General features: G+C 44.7%; 1 protein-coding gene across 1 annotated transcript in view; it reads left to right on the top strand.

The window, feature by feature from the left end:
- Nucleotides 1-11,889: 11,889 nt before the first annotated feature.
- upf1 (UPF1 RNA helicase and ATPase) overlaps nt 11,890-17,505 on the top strand; it is a gene marked incomplete at its 5' end in the record, with an annotated part of 62,192 nt that continues 56,576 nt past the window's right edge. The window contains 3 exons of the mRNA XM_038776578.1: nt 11,890-12,056; nt 12,877-12,966; nt 15,024-15,191. Of these exons, the coding sequence (XP_038632506.1) occupies nt 11,890-12,056; nt 12,877-12,966; nt 15,024-15,191 (425 nt within the window). The remainder of the gene's footprint in view (nt 12,057-12,876; nt 12,967-15,023; nt 15,192-17,505) is intronic.

Genomic DNA, 17,505 nt, shown 5'->3' on the forward strand with positions numbered 1-17,505 from the left:
GCTGCGTGGCAAAATTTGGCTCCAACTCCATCTAGATGTTTGCTGACGATATGACCGTAGTGTCAAACAACAATGAGCCAAAATACTGGAGGGAGATAGAGAACCTAGTGGAGTGGTGTAACCACAACAATCTCCCTCAATGTCAGCAAAACTAAAGAGTTGGCCATTTACTTCAGGAAGCAAAGTACAGTAGTCCCCCTTTATAACGCGGGTGTTGGGGTCCAAGACAGCCACCCGCGTTGTATCCGAGCCGCGGATATCCATGATGGGGGTTTTAAATTTATTAAAAATCTATGCTAGCGCTTCCCATTGAGAGTCTACGGGGGGGGGCAGGGGGGAGAGGTCAGACCCCCGTAGACTCACAATGGGAAGCGCTAGCATAGATTTTTAAATAAATTTAAAACCCCCATCGTGGATCCAATTAAAATTTCAGCGGCCGGCTCACTTTGATCCGGAGAGGGAAGCTGCTCTCACTGAAATCAGCCGGCCGCTGAAATTGACACTGCCGGCTGCTCTCTCCCTCCAATCCAGTTTTAAGTTTAAATGTTTCTGATTGGAGGGAGAGAGCAGCCGGCAGTGTCAATTTCTTTTTTTTTCCTCCGGCTTGCCCCCTCTCCCCCCACATCCTCCAACTAGACCCCTCTCCCCCCACACCCTCCGGCTCGCCCCCTCTCCCCCCACATCCTCCGGCTCGCTCCCTCTCCCCCACACCCTCCTGCTCTCCCCCACAGCGTCCAGCTCGCCCCCTGTCCCCCACACCCTCCGGCTCGCCCCCTCCCCACACCCTCCGGCTTGCCCCCTCCCCCCCCCCTCTCCTCCCCCGTCCCCCAACACCCGCAGGGCCCTCCTCTCTCCCCCAACACCCGCAGGTCCACCCTCTCTCTCCCCACACCCACAGGGGGTCTCCCCCACACCCACAGGGGGGTCTCCCCCACACCCACAGGGGGGTCTCCCCCACACCCACAGGGGGGTCTCCCCCACACCCACAGGGGGGTCTCCCCCACACCTGCCCCCCTCCTCTCCCCCCCCCCAACACCCGCCCCCTCCTCTCCCGCCCCCAACACCCGCCCCCCTCCTCTCCCGCCCCCCTCCTCTCCCGTCCCCTCTCCCGCCCCCCCTCTTCTCCCCCCAACACCCGCCCCCCCTCTTCTCCCCCCCCCCCCCCCCCAACACCCGCCCCCCTCTTCTCCCCCCCACCAACACCCGCCCCTCCCCTCTTCTCCCCCCCCCAACACCCGCCCCCCCTCGGCAGTGTCAATTTCAGCGGCCGGCTGATTGTTTCAGTGAGAGAGCAGCTTCCCTCTCCGGATCAAAGTGAGCCGGCCGCTGAAATTGACACTGCCGGCTGCTCTCTCCCTCCAATCCAACCTTTAAGTTTTAATGTTTCTGATTGGAGGGAGAGAGCAGCTGGCAGTGTCAATTTCAGCGGCCGGCTCACTTTGATCCAGAGAGGGAAGCTGCTCTCACTGAAATAATCAGCCGGCCGCTGAAATTGACACAGCTGACAGTTGGGGTCCATAAGCCCCCCCGCGAACCGCGGTATTGCGGAGCGCGGTATAACGGGGGACTACTGTATTGTGTACACCCCTGTCTGCATCAATGGGGCTAAGGTGGAGATGGTTGACAGCTTCAAATTCCGAGGTGTGCACATCATCAACAATCTCCTGGTCCACCCACGTTGATGCTCCGACCAAGAAAGCACAACAGCGCCTATGCTTTCTTGGGAAACTATGGGAATTCGGCATGTCCACATTGTCTCTTACCAACTTTTACAGATGCACCATCGAAAGCATCCTATCTGGCTGCATCACAGCCTGGTATGGCAATTGCTTGGCCACAAGACTAAGAAACTACAGAGTTGTGAACACTGCCAGGTCCATCACACAAACTGGCCTCCCATCAATTGACTCTGTCTACACTTCCCGCTGCCTTGGGAAAGTGGGCAGCATAATAAAAGACCCCTCCCACCCGGCTTATTCACTCTTCCAACGGGCAGGAGATCCAAAAGTCTGAGAACACGCACTAACAGATTTGAAAACAGCTTCTTTCCCGCTGTTACCAGACTCCTAAACAACCCTCTTATGGACTGATCTGTTCTCTTCACACATTCTCTACTGAGTAGTACTACACTCTTGTGCTTCACCCGATGCCTGTAGTTACATTGCGTATTTTTATGCTTGCCCGGTGTATTTTCTTTTCATGTACGGAATTATCCTTCTGAGCTGTACGCAGAACAATACTTTTCACTGTACCTCGGTACAAGTGACAAACAAATTCAATTTGCCTCTTCGTAAGCGTTGTGTGCTGTTGGTTGTTGAAAATGGGGTGGGGGAAGGTGGAACAAAAGGAAGATCCGAGATAGGTTTGAGGATGGGGGAGGTTAAAAACCAAAAATGTAATTGAACAAAAGGCAAAGGGGGTGGTAAGTGGTAGGGGTAATGAAATAGTGCATTTGCCAGAGTAGGTGTTAATAGCAGAATAGAGGTCTTCTCTGAAAGTGTGAACATGTAAACAAGGCACAAACTGGCCCTTGAGGTGAGGGGGAAGAATCTTTCAGAATGGAGGACAGAGTTCATGGTCTGAAGTTGTTGAAAATCAATGTCCCGTGCAGATGGTTGTGAAGTACCTAATCAGAAGATGAGCTGCTGTTCCTCCAGCTTGTGTTGGATTTACGGAAATACAGCAGCAGCCTGAGGATAGGAGTGTGCATGACAGCAAGATGGTAAATTGGAATGGTAAACGAATGGAAAGTCACATCATACTTTTGGACTGTGCTAAGATGTTCCTCAAAGTGATTACCCAGTCTGCATTTGGCCTCTACACAAGAGGAGAGGTGTGCGAGTTGGTGAGAATTCGGACATAATCCGCCTCAAGTTTTTTCTCATAATTAGAGTGTCATCTTTGGTGTTTTCATGGTGAATCTTTATCATTTGATCTCTGTGACTTTAATACCCTTTATGTCTAAAAAATGTACTCTTACTGTAGTACAGTAGTCCCCCTTTATAACGCGGGTGTTGGGGTCCAAGACAGCCACCCGCGTTGCAACCGAGCCGCGGATATCCACGATGGGGGTTTTAAATTTATTTTAAAATCTATGCTAGCGCTTCCCATTGAGAGTCTACGGGGGGCGGGGGGAGAGGTCAGACCCCCGTAGACTCACAATGGGAAGAGCTAGCATAGATTTTTAAATAAATTTAAAACCCCCATCGTGGATCTAATTAAAACAGTGTCAATTTCAGCGGCCGGCTCACTTTGATCCGGAGAGGGAAGCTGCTCTCTCACTGAAACAATCAGCCGGCCGCTGAAATTGACACTGCCGGCTGCTCTCTCCCTCCAATCCAATTTTTAAGTTTTAATGTTTCTGATTGGAGGGAGAGAGCAGCCGGCAGTGTCAATTTCAACGGCTGGCTGATTGTTTCAGTGAGAGAGCAGCTTCCCTCTCCGGATCAAAGTGAGCCGGCCGCTGAAATTGACACAACTGACAGTTGGGGTCCATAAGCCCCCCCCGCGGTATATCGCGGAGCGCGGTATAACGGGGGACTACTGTATATGTTTTGTATTAAAAAAATTCCCACATGATTATAGATAAAACCCATAACACTGCTGGCCATTTTATGGTTTTATTTGCAGGTATTTTCACTTTAATCATCTCTTGGTCTCTCTTCATCCTCACCTTTTCCATGGTATTCAATCCCGTTCCTTATCCTCCCAAAATGTATTACCTCAGATTATACTCGGCCACCCTCTATTTTATGAAGCTTTGTTTCCCAAGTCTTAGAATCCTTGTTGTTTAAACTGACCAATTTCCAACCTGAGCAATGCTAACTCTGTTTCTTATCCACTGGTGCCAATCGCCACCAGAGTCACCAATAATGTTACCAATTAATAATGATGCCCTTTAGAGTCGCCAGGTATCAAACAATATCACCACAAGGCTTTACCAGATATCGATCAAAGGACCGCACAACCAGTAGTCAGTTCAAGTTCAAAGGTGGTTTATTTACACACAAGGATTACTTCGACATGCAACACAAAACACTACAAGTTAAACTACACCTAACAACTACAATAACCTATACTTTTTTAAAAATATAAATTTAGATTACCCAATTATTTTTTCCAATTAAGGGGCAATTTAGCGTGGCCAATCCACCTACTCTGCACATTTTTGGGTTGTGGGGGTGAAACCCACGCAGACACGGGGAGAATGTGCAAACTCCACACGGACAGTGACCCAGAGCCGGGATCGAACCTGGGACCTCAGTGCCGTGAGGCGGTTGTGCTAACCACTAGGCCACCATGCTGCCCAATAACGTATACTTAACTTCAGGGCAACCATGTCTATGCAGATGGACAAGGCCTTTGTCCGATCTTGCGTGGCTGGGTGGAACAAGTGGCTCTGTTTCTGCTGGGCTCATTCGTCTGGTAGCGATCGTTGGCTTTGAACTTGTCTGTCTGCTGCACTTGGGTTGGCATAGGCCGGATCCAAGAGAGACCGAGCACATGGCCGTGTCTCTTCTTGTCCTTCTGGAATTTCGCACTCTGGGGCGGTCCTTAACTTGGCCCCAATAATTCAACAGGCTTCGATCACTGCCTTCGATTTTGGCCAATAAAGGGGCAGGTGCCTTGATGGCTGGGCGTTTCCTTAGCGGTCATTGACCGTGGCTATTTGGGCTCTCTGAGTAAAGGGAGTGGTGCCGATTAGTCTGTATCTGTATTGGTTACCTGAGTACAGTTCTTTTGTTCTCGGGAAATGGGCCGTTAGAATGCAAACGAGCGGGGGTTTCGATCGGGTCTAGCTATCTGGGTTGCAAATACACACACAAGCTCTGAGTCTGGCCATAATTCCCATGGTCCTTTGCAGGTGGCCATCTGAGATGGCTACACCACCAGCTAATCTTCTTTATTTATTGCTACATTTGAACTTTGTCATTATGCTTTGAATTTTCCACCAATAATCTTTATATTGTCACAAGTAGGCTTACATTACCACTGCAATTAAGTTACTGTGAAGCAACAGTGCTAACCACTGTGCTGCCGTGCTCACCCATCGCCTGCCACTCCAAAAAAGACCCATTTATTCCAACTGTTTCCTGTGTCTGCTGACCAATTCTCAATCCATGCCAATATATTATCCCATGTGCTTTAATTTTGCACACTAACTGCTTATGTGCGACTTTCTCAAAAGCTTTCTGAAAAGCCAAATACACCACATCCATTGGTCTCTACTAATTACATCATCAAAAAACCCAACATGTTTGTCAAACATGATTTCCTTTTCATAAATCCATGTTGACGTTTATCTAATCCTGTTAATATTATTTAAATGTTTTATCGCACCCTTTATTATAAAATCTAGCATTTTCCCTACTACAGACATTAGGCTAGCTGGCCTGTAATTCTCTGATGACACACGCTGGATGGACTGCCAGGCCATTTTTTTGAAGATCTTGGCTGCATGGCACATTTAATGCTCAATTATTAGTTTGCAATTAATCACAATTGGTCTCTTAATTCATGTTTAACTTGTATTGATTTTGGTTCCGGAGCCTAGGTAGCTGTCCAAGATAGTATTGAGTGTTTCTTTGACTCTTGCACAGCATTTTCTAATTCATTCGTGGGATATCCGCACTACTGGCTAGGCCAGCATTTATTGCCCATGAGCCACCTTTTTGAAATTCTTTTGTTTAAAAAAAAATAAATTTAGATTACCCAATTATTTTTCCAATTAAGGGGCAATTTAGCGTGGCCAATCCACCTACTCTGCACATTTTTGGGTTGTGGGGGCGAAACCCACGCAGACACGGGGAGAATGTGCAAACTCCACACGGACAGTGACCCAGAGCCGGGATCGAACCTGGGACCTCAGCGCCGTGAGGCGGTTGTGCTAACCACTAGGCCACCGTGCTGCCCAAATTCTTTTGTTTAAACAATGGAAGCATGTGGCATCATTCTTTCAGTAAATAACAGGGATATCAATTTTTTTTTCAATGAAAGTTAATGGTCTCAATTGAGATCATAAACCTTGAAATTGAATTTAAAGGTGAAGATAAACTCCATGAATCATTTAAGCAAAGAGTTGTTTGTTGCAGTTGGGGCAACAAAACTTTAGTCTGATGTTGGATGGATGTACAATTGAGGACCAAATAAAATAGCCGTTCCCATTTATATCTCTTCTGTGGTGCTGCTTCAAGATATCAATTTCTCAACTACATTGGAGATCAGGAGGATGTATTGTTCAAAATTGTGACGTGCATTTAATACTTTATGCAGTTGAGCTGAGACTCTGGACTGAAAGACTGCCAACTCACTTTAGGGTCAATTTTGAAAGTAAATAACACATCTCTCAAAGGATGTGAAATTCCTTCAGGTTACTGTTGGCTATTGGCTAATCTAGAATACTGATGTGCCAACTTTCAGACCACATGCCCAACCTGACACAGGTGATCCATTGTGATTTCACTGCTTCCAGTATTGCAAACATTGTTGAGTGTATTTCTCCAACAACCTGACGCCATAACACCCCCCAGAGATTAAGTTAAATCTGCAGAGCACTGTGTTTAGCAGAAGCAGTGTCTCATGTATCAGTCTACAGCATTTGCCAAAATGTAGGATTTCAATTACCTTCTGTGTTTCAACAATGGGTGTTCACCTGAAATATTAACCAATGTTTCCTGGCTTTGAGGTGCTGACACATTTGATATATTTCCAGTAATTTACCATAGAATTTACAGTGCAGAAGTAGGCCATTCAGCCCATCGAGTCTGCACCGCCCCTTGGAAGGAGCACCCTACTTAAGGCCACACCTCTAATTTACTCTAATCTCTGCTACATCCGCCTTGTGGAGGTATTTCCTTTGGATGCAGTGTAATGTTGCTGAATGGTAAAGAATTAAAACTGCACAGTGTGAGTAAAAATCTGCTCAAACCTAATTGAGTACAGCTTCAGTTCCAAACCCTATTGAGCAGATGCTGCTGCATCCTGCTGTGGGTTCATAAATGGGACTGGGAATGACATGTCTGCCTTCTTCTGGAATTCCCTCTCAGCAGCACACTTCCTAGACTGGATGGAATGAAACATTTTAGAAAAGGATGTGGGGGGAGGGGTGGTGGGAAGGTGACTGGGACAAGGATCCTGTGAAATGTTGGAAACACTTCTGCCAACTTCTGCGTGATAGCAGACAGCTAATGTTTCAGGTACAGACAAGCTTTTCAGAGGAAGCATCTGGTGAATGGCCCAAACCATTGATGCTTGTCCCCATAAAAGCACGGTGATTGAGTGCTTCCAGTATTTTGTGGTAGCAGTTTGTAAGGACACAGGCGACAAGACCATTTTTTTTTTAAAGGAAGGGATGAAGATGGCCGGTTTTAAAGAGGCAGTGTGCAAGGAAACGTTCAATACATCAGGTGGCATGGGGGCCAAGAAATAATTTAGCAAGTGCAGGGCGGGAAGCAATGGTTCAGGCATTCACCAACACTGATGCAGTCCAATTGAGGCTGAGACATTCCCTTGTGAACAGACCCCAGATCTGAATATGCTATTCAAGCTAGCATACAAACTAATTAGCACGTTCTCAGACTTGTGCTCCATTCCATGGTCCCATTTGCCCTTTTCTCCATGGCTGTTTACTATCATTACAGTTTACAGTGCTTCCTGCTAAAACCCAAAACTCTGTCCTGTTTCATTCCCTGTAGAGTTCTTTTTTTTTGTATTCTCACTTTTAATTTCATGAATTTATACTTCTACACATTAAACACCTGGCTGCTCTAATTTCTAGACAGTTAGTCCCTGCTGGGATCTGTGTTTTAATCTCTAGGCAGGAAGGCGTCATATGCCCTAGTGTAGTACAATAACACACAATATACACGTGCATGACACAGGTGATAGAATCAGAATTGTTACAGCACGAACAGGCCATTTGGCCCAACCAATCCATATTGGCATTTATGATTCAGTGGAGTTTCCTTCAGCTTTTCCTCCTCTAAATCTATCAACCTAACCCTCTAGTCCCTTCCCCATCACGCACTTGTCAAGCTTCCATTGAAATGTATCTATACTTGTTTTAACTGCACCACGTTCTCACCACCCCCAAGTTTCTTCTGAATTCCCGATTGGATTTCTGGGTGACTACCCTATTCTGATGGTCTTTGTAGTTATGCTCTTTCCCATAACTGGAAACCTTTCCGTATGTCCACTCTTGTCAAAACATTTTATAATTTTGCAGACCTATATTAGAGCACTCCTCTGAGAAAAGAGGCCCAACGCTTTACAAAAGAGAAATCCTTATTGACCAAGTTATTAGACTTTTTTGAGGATGTAGCTAGTACGGGAGATAAAAGGGAGTTATAGGAATGAGATGGGAACTCTAACTCAATGTCATTTTCGCACTTTATTCCCATACCCCTTGGTGCCGTTAAAATCTAAATACTATCTCTTTCTTGAATACATTGTGACTTGGCCTTCTTGTCGTAGAGAAATCCACAGGGTCACTACCCTTTCACTGAAGAGTTTTTCCCCCCCTCATCTCAGTCCTAAAAGGTCTACACCGTATCCTGAGACTGCGTGCCTGGTTCTTGATTCCTCAACCAGGATTGGAGTTAATCTGAAGACCGGAAAAACCTGGGTTACTTGACCTTGAAAATAAGTTACTTGGGAGGGTCTGTGAAGTATGAAAGACTGAAATTGACGTGAAGGTAATTGCAGAACATTGCTAAAAGCTACATTGTACAGAGCTTCACATCAGCAAAGTGCTGAATTGGTGCTGATACTCTGGAACCTCTTTTCACTAATCAACACGATGAGGATTTTCCAAAGAGCTTGGAATGATTAGCTGCTGTTGAAACTATCTACTGTGCACCTCTCCGTGCAAAATCTCTAAACCAGAATTCAAAACCTTGCCCAATTCTATCAGTGACCTTGTTGGTAAAGTTTCTGTCCTGTATTCTGACACAGCTTTTTCTTGCTGCTTCTATGTGAAAGTATCGTGAAACTCATTTTACAAGAGTGACGTTGGTAGATTGTGGTATTCTTTAGGGAACCACCTAATTTCAACCTTAAAATGAGATTTGCAGTTCCAGCAAGGAAAAAGTGACCAGAGTAAAGTTGTAGGATTTTGACAGCACCAGGAATTATAGAATTTACGGTGCAGAAGGAGGCCATTCGGCCCATCGAGTCTGCATCGGCACTTGGAAAAAGCACCCTACCCAAGCCCACATCACCACCATAACCCCACCCAACCTTTTTTGGACACTAAGGGCAATTTAGCTAGGCCAATCCACCTAACCTGCACATCTTTGGACTGTGGGAGGAAACCGGAGCACACGGAGGGAACCCATGCACAGGCTCCGCACAGACAGTGACCCAGCGTGGAATCGAACCTGGGACCCTGGAGCTGTAAACCAACTGTGCTACCCATAATGTAGAAACAAAAATTTAAAGATCATTTGGCCAATCACATCTGGCTGCCAAAGAGCTATTCAACATAATCTCACTTTCCAGCTCTGGGTTCATATAGTCTTGTAGGTTACAGCATTTGAAGTGCACAACCAAATTTTAAAAAAATAGTACGGTTTCTGTCTCTACCACCCTTTCAGGCCGGGTTGCACGCCCTCACCACCCTTTGGGTGAGAAATGTACTGTAACTCCTCATATTTCTACCAATTACATTAAATCCATATCCTCTAGTTTCTCCCTGTATTCAGCCTGGGCCACTGGCCCCTCGGCCTGGGCCACCGGCCCCTCGGCTGGTGATAAGGACAGCCCTTGCACCGTCACTAAATTCAGACTTGCTAACCTGTTGCCTACATATTACGAGCAGGAGCAGGTCTTGTCTGCACGGATCCTTTGCTGATGTGTTAACCTGAGAAGATAGATTAAGATGCCCCACACTGAATGCAGAGTTCTCACGTCACCAGTTGGCAATTGAATTGTTGATTACAAATCTGTTGAATGTTGTGCATTCGTAACCGCTGTTGCCATAACATTGCCTGAATAGTAGGGCTGACTAAGGAGGGGAATCCTTGTAACTACTCACTAACCGTTCACTGTAGGACCAGAGAGAAATCGGAGCCAACTATTCTCATCAGACAGAGGAATATTTAAAAATGATTTCTGATCATTTGTTTGCATCTCGTCATTTACAGTTATAGATAATATGGGACTCCATCCCAAATTACTGAACGTTGTTCATTACTTGCAAAATATAAATATAATTGTCCATGAGTCTCAGACCATGGTACATTATATCAACCTGCCCAAGATCTGTAGCAGGAGGCATCTAATTTCTCCACTCGGGACCATTCCAGACATCCGATTGTTTACAATCAATGGAAAGTAGTACATTTATGTTACTTGCATTTGAGAATAAATGGCATGCAGTTTTGAGTCTGTTCCAATGTATCTATCAGTACGTAAAGTCGCCATAGTCCCAGATGACTATAGGCTGCTTTCCCCCTTAAAGGGGAGAGCTGACTGGTGTTGATTTAACCTGAGGATCACCACCCTTAACTCTTTACCTTCTCTAACTGCAGGAAGTCGTACAGGTCACCCAACCAAGCCACTACCCCGGTGGCGATGCCGACCGCCAGTCCAGCAAAATTCGCCGCCGTGCAATCAGAGAGACGAAGGCCATGACATTGGCCTTTCCCCTCTCCATGAGCTCCAGATTCTCTGAAACCCCAAATATCGCCACCAAATGGTCCATGTCCACCTCCTCCTCCACTATCCTGGCGAAGACCGCAAGCACTCCCGCCCAGAATCTTTCCAATTTTTTTGCAACCCCAAAACATGATGTGCGTGAAAGTGGATGCATTTAATGGTATTTAGTGAAAAATTATTTAAATGTATTACACAAGTATCTTGGTCTCAGGAATCCCACACACTTAAAAATAAATTTAGAATACCCAATTTTTTTTCTCCAATTAAGGGGCAATTTAGCATGGCTAATCCACCTACACTGAACATCTTTGGGTTGTAAGGGCGAGACCCACACAGACACGGGGAGAATGTGCAGACTCCACACGGGCAGTGACCCGGGGCTGGGATTGAACCCGGGTCCTTGGTACCATGAGGCAGCAGTGCTAACCACTTCGCCACAGTACCGCCCTGGAATCCCTCCCATTTTTGAGCTTTTAGGATGTTTGATTTTGTCGCCTATATTAATTTCTTTTGATGTTTTACATTTGAATTAACTGAACCTTAATGCCACTTGCATTATGTACTTGCTATTTTGAAAGCTTATGGAGAATTTTTCATTCGCCTGGATCTGGTTGTGCTCCATTTTGTATATAGTTAGAGAGGACCTGTGATCTGATGTTAAATGAACTTGGGCAGAATAGGATTGTGTAGTCGGGTTCTGATGAAATAGCGATGATCTTTCCAAGTACTGACTTAGAAATCCCTAGACTGTTCCCTAATGGATATTTAACATACTCTCTGAGCTCTGACGATTTTACTTAATGGCGATGAAAAGAGACAATTAGACCGGACTGGAGTAGATTGAATACTGTAGACATGTTCTAATTTTGGAGGACAGTCCCTTGCTGCTACCATTTTCAGTTGCACTTAATGTAAATCATGACCAGTGCTGTGCTTGAATTAGTGATGTTCTGTACAGGCCTGAAACTCTTCCCACATACTGACTTCATCTAACACCACAAGATGATCGAATAGTGAAAACTAGACCACATTCCACAAAATGATTGGTTCACTACTGTATTGTACCATGGCAGAGTGATACTGTTATTTAGGGAGGGGACTACAAGCAGGGCTCTGTACTTGGTACAGAAAAAGTTGAGCAAATCCCTTACTCGTATAACTTTGTATCATTTGAGAACAGAAGCCCATGAAGGGAAGGCAATTGCTTCATTTACCCTTTGCTGTGTGTGCTGACAACGATCCTTCATCTTCACACAGGTGAATGGACCAGACGGAGTTCTCCAGAATGGAGCAGTTGATGATGCCGTTGCCAAAGCAAGTCAGTTGTTACCGGAACTGAACTTTGAGGAGGATGAAGAGGATACGTATTACACCAAGGACCTTCCTTTGCATGCCTGCAGGTACCACAATCTGACTTTGTTTAGTCTGCAAAATGTGAAGTTGGAAGAAGCAGGAGAGCCGAGTCTCGCAGCATTAATCTGTTCAATATAATGAGCATCACAGTATACCTTATGTTATTATCAGCAATTATGAGGTGAAAGTAAACAGCTTGGGCTTCTCATAAAATGCCCTCCATGTGACATGATGTGGTGGCTTCACTCCACAAAGTGAGTTTCCTGTTAACAGGTTGACATAGAGTGGGTACATGCAGTGAATGGGGCCAATAGTTGTACCAGTTGTGTTTAGATTTTTGTATTGGAAAAATTATTGATCTTATTAGTTATCCTCCATAAGATATCTTTGATGACCTGCCCCAAAGCTGATTTTTTAAATTATAAATAATTAAATTTTTATTCAAGTTTTCATAAATTATCATCAACGAAAACACAAAGAAATAAGAACAATTCCCCCCCCCCCCTCCCCGTACACACAAGTAATAACTTAACAGAAATAATCAACACATAGGCACATATACCTGGCCAATCTTTCCTTCTAAGATAATCCCCATCCCAGCTATCAATCAAATGAACTTCCAACGCATTTATATCCTTCCTTAAAATTGAGACCCAAACTGTACACAGTACTCGAGATGTGGTCTCACCAACACCCTATACACCTATAGGAAAACATCTCTACTTTTCTCTTCCATTACCCTTGCAATAAGCAGCAACATTAATTTGCCTTCCTAAGAGCTTTCTTCCCTTAGTTGAAAACAAGCCAGTGAAATCCTCGACCTCTTAGCAAAAGCTTTTATTCCACTCATTCTGTTCTCTTTTGCAGTTACTGCGGAATTCATGATCCAGCCTGCGTTGTTTACTGTAATACCAGCAAGAAATGGTTCTGCAATGGCCGTGGAAACACCTCTGGCAGGTGAGTTGAGATTTGTGTTGAGCAAATTGTGTCCTCAATCTGAGACTTTTAGGATCAGAATAACTCATTTGGTTGCACTCTTGACTCTGAGTTTGAAGTTTGTGGGTTCAGGTCCTGCTTCAGGTCCTGGCATTTCAATAGAGTACAGGGGGAATTCTGCAGTGTTGGAGATAAAGTTTTAGGCTGAAGTTACCTATTCAAAAAGATTGAAAAGATCCATGTCATTATTTGTCGAAGAGCATGGAATTCCCCAATGCACTGGGCAACACAGCTGTGAACCAAAACCACAAAGCAGATTGGCCACTCCATCCGTTGCGCCTTGTGGCAGATTGGCTGCTGTGATTTCCCACAACAGTAACTGAAAAGTAGAATTGATAGTAGAGATAGCATAACTTGGTGTCATGTAAGGCGTGATGACCATTTACAGGACTTCCGCTTAAATTGATCATTAATTTGCTTCTCTCATAGACCTAGTAACCTCACCCCACTGCTATTAATAGTCTGTTTGTTCACCGACATCTAAAGTTTAGAAGTGGATTCAACTTGTAGTCTCTCTGTAAAACATGAATCTGTACAATGCCATGCATATAACTCTATCCTTATGTTTACATTTATTAGATTTTGACAATCTTGTTTATTTTGGTGGCCCTGCCTTTTCTATTCTAATACACTGAATAAAGTTAACTTGCATCATATTTAACTTGACTATTTCTTAACAATCAAAAGTTTATCTTGGTTAATATTTCATTTTCGTTTCAGGAGAAAATCACCTGCATTTATCTAGTACCTTTAACCAAATTTCCCCATAGTGCTTCACAGCCAGTGACCTACTTGAACTGTAGTCACTGATTTTAAGGCAAGAATCATGGCAGCCAATTTATGCAAAAGCAATCTCCCACAGTCAACATTTGCGAGAATGAGTTGCTAATCTGTTTTTGTGATTTGGTTCAGGGATAAATCTTGGCCAGGGCACTGGAAATTACTTTGCTGTTCCTCTTCGAGATAGCTAGGTGTAAAAGATCCCATGGCACGGAGGGATAGACGGGGCATCGGTTTCAACTCTCATCTTAAAATAAAATGGCATTTGGTCAATACTCACTGGAATGTCAGCCTTGATTATTGTGCTCAACCATGTGACTGAGGCAAGAGTACCACCAACTGAGCCATCACTAGCACTTGAATAAACTGATCTGTCATGAAATGAAATTTCCACCACTATATGTTAATTGATGCAATGCTACTAAAAGTGCTGGAAGGTTTTTGATTTTTCTTTTGGCAAATGTTCAGTCGAGTGAGCTACCAGATCACTGCAGCAGTGAGCAAAGGAAAATTAAATATTAAGGAAAGGATTCATTTCACTCACATTGCAATGGGAACTTTCAACAGCAGTGAAATAATGAAATGAAGAGATTAAATTAACTTTCTGATCTTTATATCTTGGAGCTGCAGAGTTACAGTTGTGAGATGCTGCTGAGCATTGAGTAATTCACTGAACTACTCTTCTACACCAACATTTTATTATAGTGAGGCTCCTATGAATCCTTTCAAATGTTAGTGATGACATATACTTGAAAAGATATATTTTCCTGCCAGTGTGCCTCTGTGATAACCCAGCTGATGCTTCATTGCAGTATTGGGGGGAATGCTGTCACTCGAAAGAGCTGCTAGATAAAACCTCTGTTTGCCAGTTCGGATAAATGTAAGAATTCCATGGCACTATTTGAAGATGGGCAGCAGGCTTTCCCCAGTGTCCTGAATTTCTCCCTCGACTAACATTATCATAAAGAGTTTAACTATTTATTTACCTAATTGAAACCTTGTTTGTAGTTTGCTAGATCTGTTTTGCTCATAAGTGGCTATGCTTCAGAAATATTTGATAGCTTTGAAAGAAGGCATGAAAGATATATTTCAGGTTAACTTCCTGTGCTGCCCACATGGAGCATCAGTATCAGCCTCCTGTTGATATTCAAAATATTGATTTTTGTCAGCTGAACGAGAGCTTGCATTTTGATTTTCAAGTTGAATAAACGTCCTTTGATTTCATTCCAACCTTGCAGCCATATCGTGAACCACCTGGTGAGAGCCAAGTGCAAGGAAGTGACTCTGCACAAAGATGGACCACTGGGAGAGACAGTCCTGGAGTGCTACAACTGTGGTTGTAGGAATGTATTCCTCTTGGGCTTCATCCCTGCCAAGGCTGACTCTGTGGTGGTGCTGCTGTGCAGGTGAGTCAACTTGGTTTGAAGCTGCAACGGGTTAAAAGATTAAACTGGTAATGTATGGTCTGATAAAGCTATTAGTTGCTAAGCTACAGAGATCAGGAAAAACCCAGGGTGATCGGTTGGCATGACATCGGAAGATGAAATTGGAGATGATATAACCAAAGAAAAGTACAGCACGGGGTGGCTCGTTGGTGCAGTGGTTAGCACTGCTGCCTGCAGCGCTGAGGACCCAGGATCGATCCTGGCCCTTGGTCACTGTCCCCGTGGAGTTTGCACGTTGTCTCCTTGGGTTTCACCCCCACAATCCAAATATGTGCAGGTTAAGTCGATTGGCCATGCTAAGTTACCCCTCAATTGGGGGGGAAAAAAATTGGATGCTCTAAATTTATCTAAAAAAAGAAAAGTACATCACAGGAACAGGCCCTTCGGCTCTCCAAGCGTGTGCCGATCATGATGCCCTAACTAAAAAATAAAAACTTTCTGCCCGTGCTTGGTCTGCTTCCCTCTATTTCCTTGCTATTCATGTATCCATCCAGATGCCTCTTAAATGTTGCTAATGTTCCTGCTTCCAGGCAGCAAGGTGGCGCCGAAGTCCCTGGTTCGATCCCGGCTCTGGGTCACTGTCCGTGTGGCGTTTGCACATTCTCCCTGCGTCTGCGTGGGTTTCGTACCCACAACCCAAAGATGTGCAAGCTAAGGGGATTGGCCACGCTAAATTGTCCCTTAATTGGAAAAAAAAATGAATTGAGTGCTCTAAATTTTTTAATTAAAATGTTTTTTTTTAAAAATGTTCCTGCTTCCAACACATTCTGTGGCAGCAGTTCCAGGCACCCACCACACCCTGCATGAAAAACCATTGCCAGTTGAAACTGCCCATGAGGCTCTGAGAGTGGTTATTCTCTTTTGAGAAATTTAAGAATTCCCTACCTTCTATAATAATAACCCATGTTGAAGACCAGAGGGTGAAAACTGCCAGGCAACCAGCAATTATGGCTGATGATTATGGGCTGATCCATAAGTTTAAACCTTTTTTCTGTCCCACCCATACTTTTGAAAAGTATAGTAAGTAGAAGAGTGTGAGGAAGGCAGGTGGCCAAGGTAAAGAATGGATAGTTGGGAAGGCTCCGAGACCATCTCCTCAGACAAGGAAAGAAGGTACTGAGGCTGGAGGTGAGACTTGGAAGGCTAGGTGTTACCATTGTAATAAGATAGGATACGTTCGTTCAGCATGTTGGAAGTTGGAAGGAAAGCTCAAGGGACTTGTGGGAATTCATTAGGAGGATTCTGAAAAGGGAACAAAAGTGGAGAATGTGAGAGGGCAGACTGTAGCGTTTACTGAACATGGGAGCCCTGAGGTGTGAGGAATGAGGTAGATGAGAGATATGCTGGTTTGGTGTTTACGGGGAAGGTCATTTCATTTTCCTCAATGCGGTAGCCCAGCCTATAACAATTTTAAGAGACAGGCTAGCTACTTAAGCTCTCTCACTAAGGGCAGCACGGTGACACAGTGGTTAGCACTGCTGCCTCGTGACGCCGAGGTCCCAGGTTCAATCCTGGCTCTGGGTCACTATCCGTGTGGAGTTTGCATTTCCTCCCTGTGCCTGCGTGGGTCTCAACTCCCACAACCCAAAGATGTGCAGAGTAGGTGGATTGGCCACATTAAATTGCCCCTTAATTGGAAAAATGAATTGGGTATTCTAAATTTATTTTAGAAAGCTCTTACTGGAGAAGGATTTGGTTTTCCCTCGAGAGAGCTCAATGAAAACTAAGGTATTGGTGAATGGGATCAGTGGAGATTATATCCCAGTTACATTGTTTAAGATACAATTGGAGTGCGATTTGGTGTCAGGTCCAGTCGTTGTCAAGGTGATTAAGTTGTTACCGGTAGATAGAGTTGACTTACTTTTGGGGAATGATTTGGCAGAATGAAGGTTGTAGTTTCACCCGTGATTATAGAGCGTCCTATGGAAGGTTAGTGAGACAAACAGTTGCAGGAACAATTTCCTGAGATTTTCCTCCTCGTGTAGTGATCAGGGCGATGGCTTTACAAGGGTCACCCCCTGGTGACTACTGTCACACCACAAGCAGGGGGTAGGGCAGCTGAAACTATCCTCGGGGATGAGAATAATTCCGGTGAATTGTTTGGAAGGACTGCTTTAGTTGAGGCACAGGAAGCCAATCCAGCGAGAGATGGGACACAGTCAGCTCGCAGAAGTTGAGGCTGGGGGGATCCTCATAGACCCGCGGATGAGGAGTGGATGGTTGTTCATCAGCTAGTGGTACCGCCAAATATTGCCAGGAAGTACTGCGGATAGCA

This window comes from Scyliorhinus canicula, chromosome 18 (assembly GCF_902713615.1).
Source record: "Scyliorhinus canicula chromosome 18, sScyCan1.1, whole genome shotgun sequence".
NCBI lineage: Eukaryota > Metazoa > Chordata > Chondrichthyes > Carcharhiniformes > Scyliorhinidae > Scyliorhinus > Scyliorhinus canicula.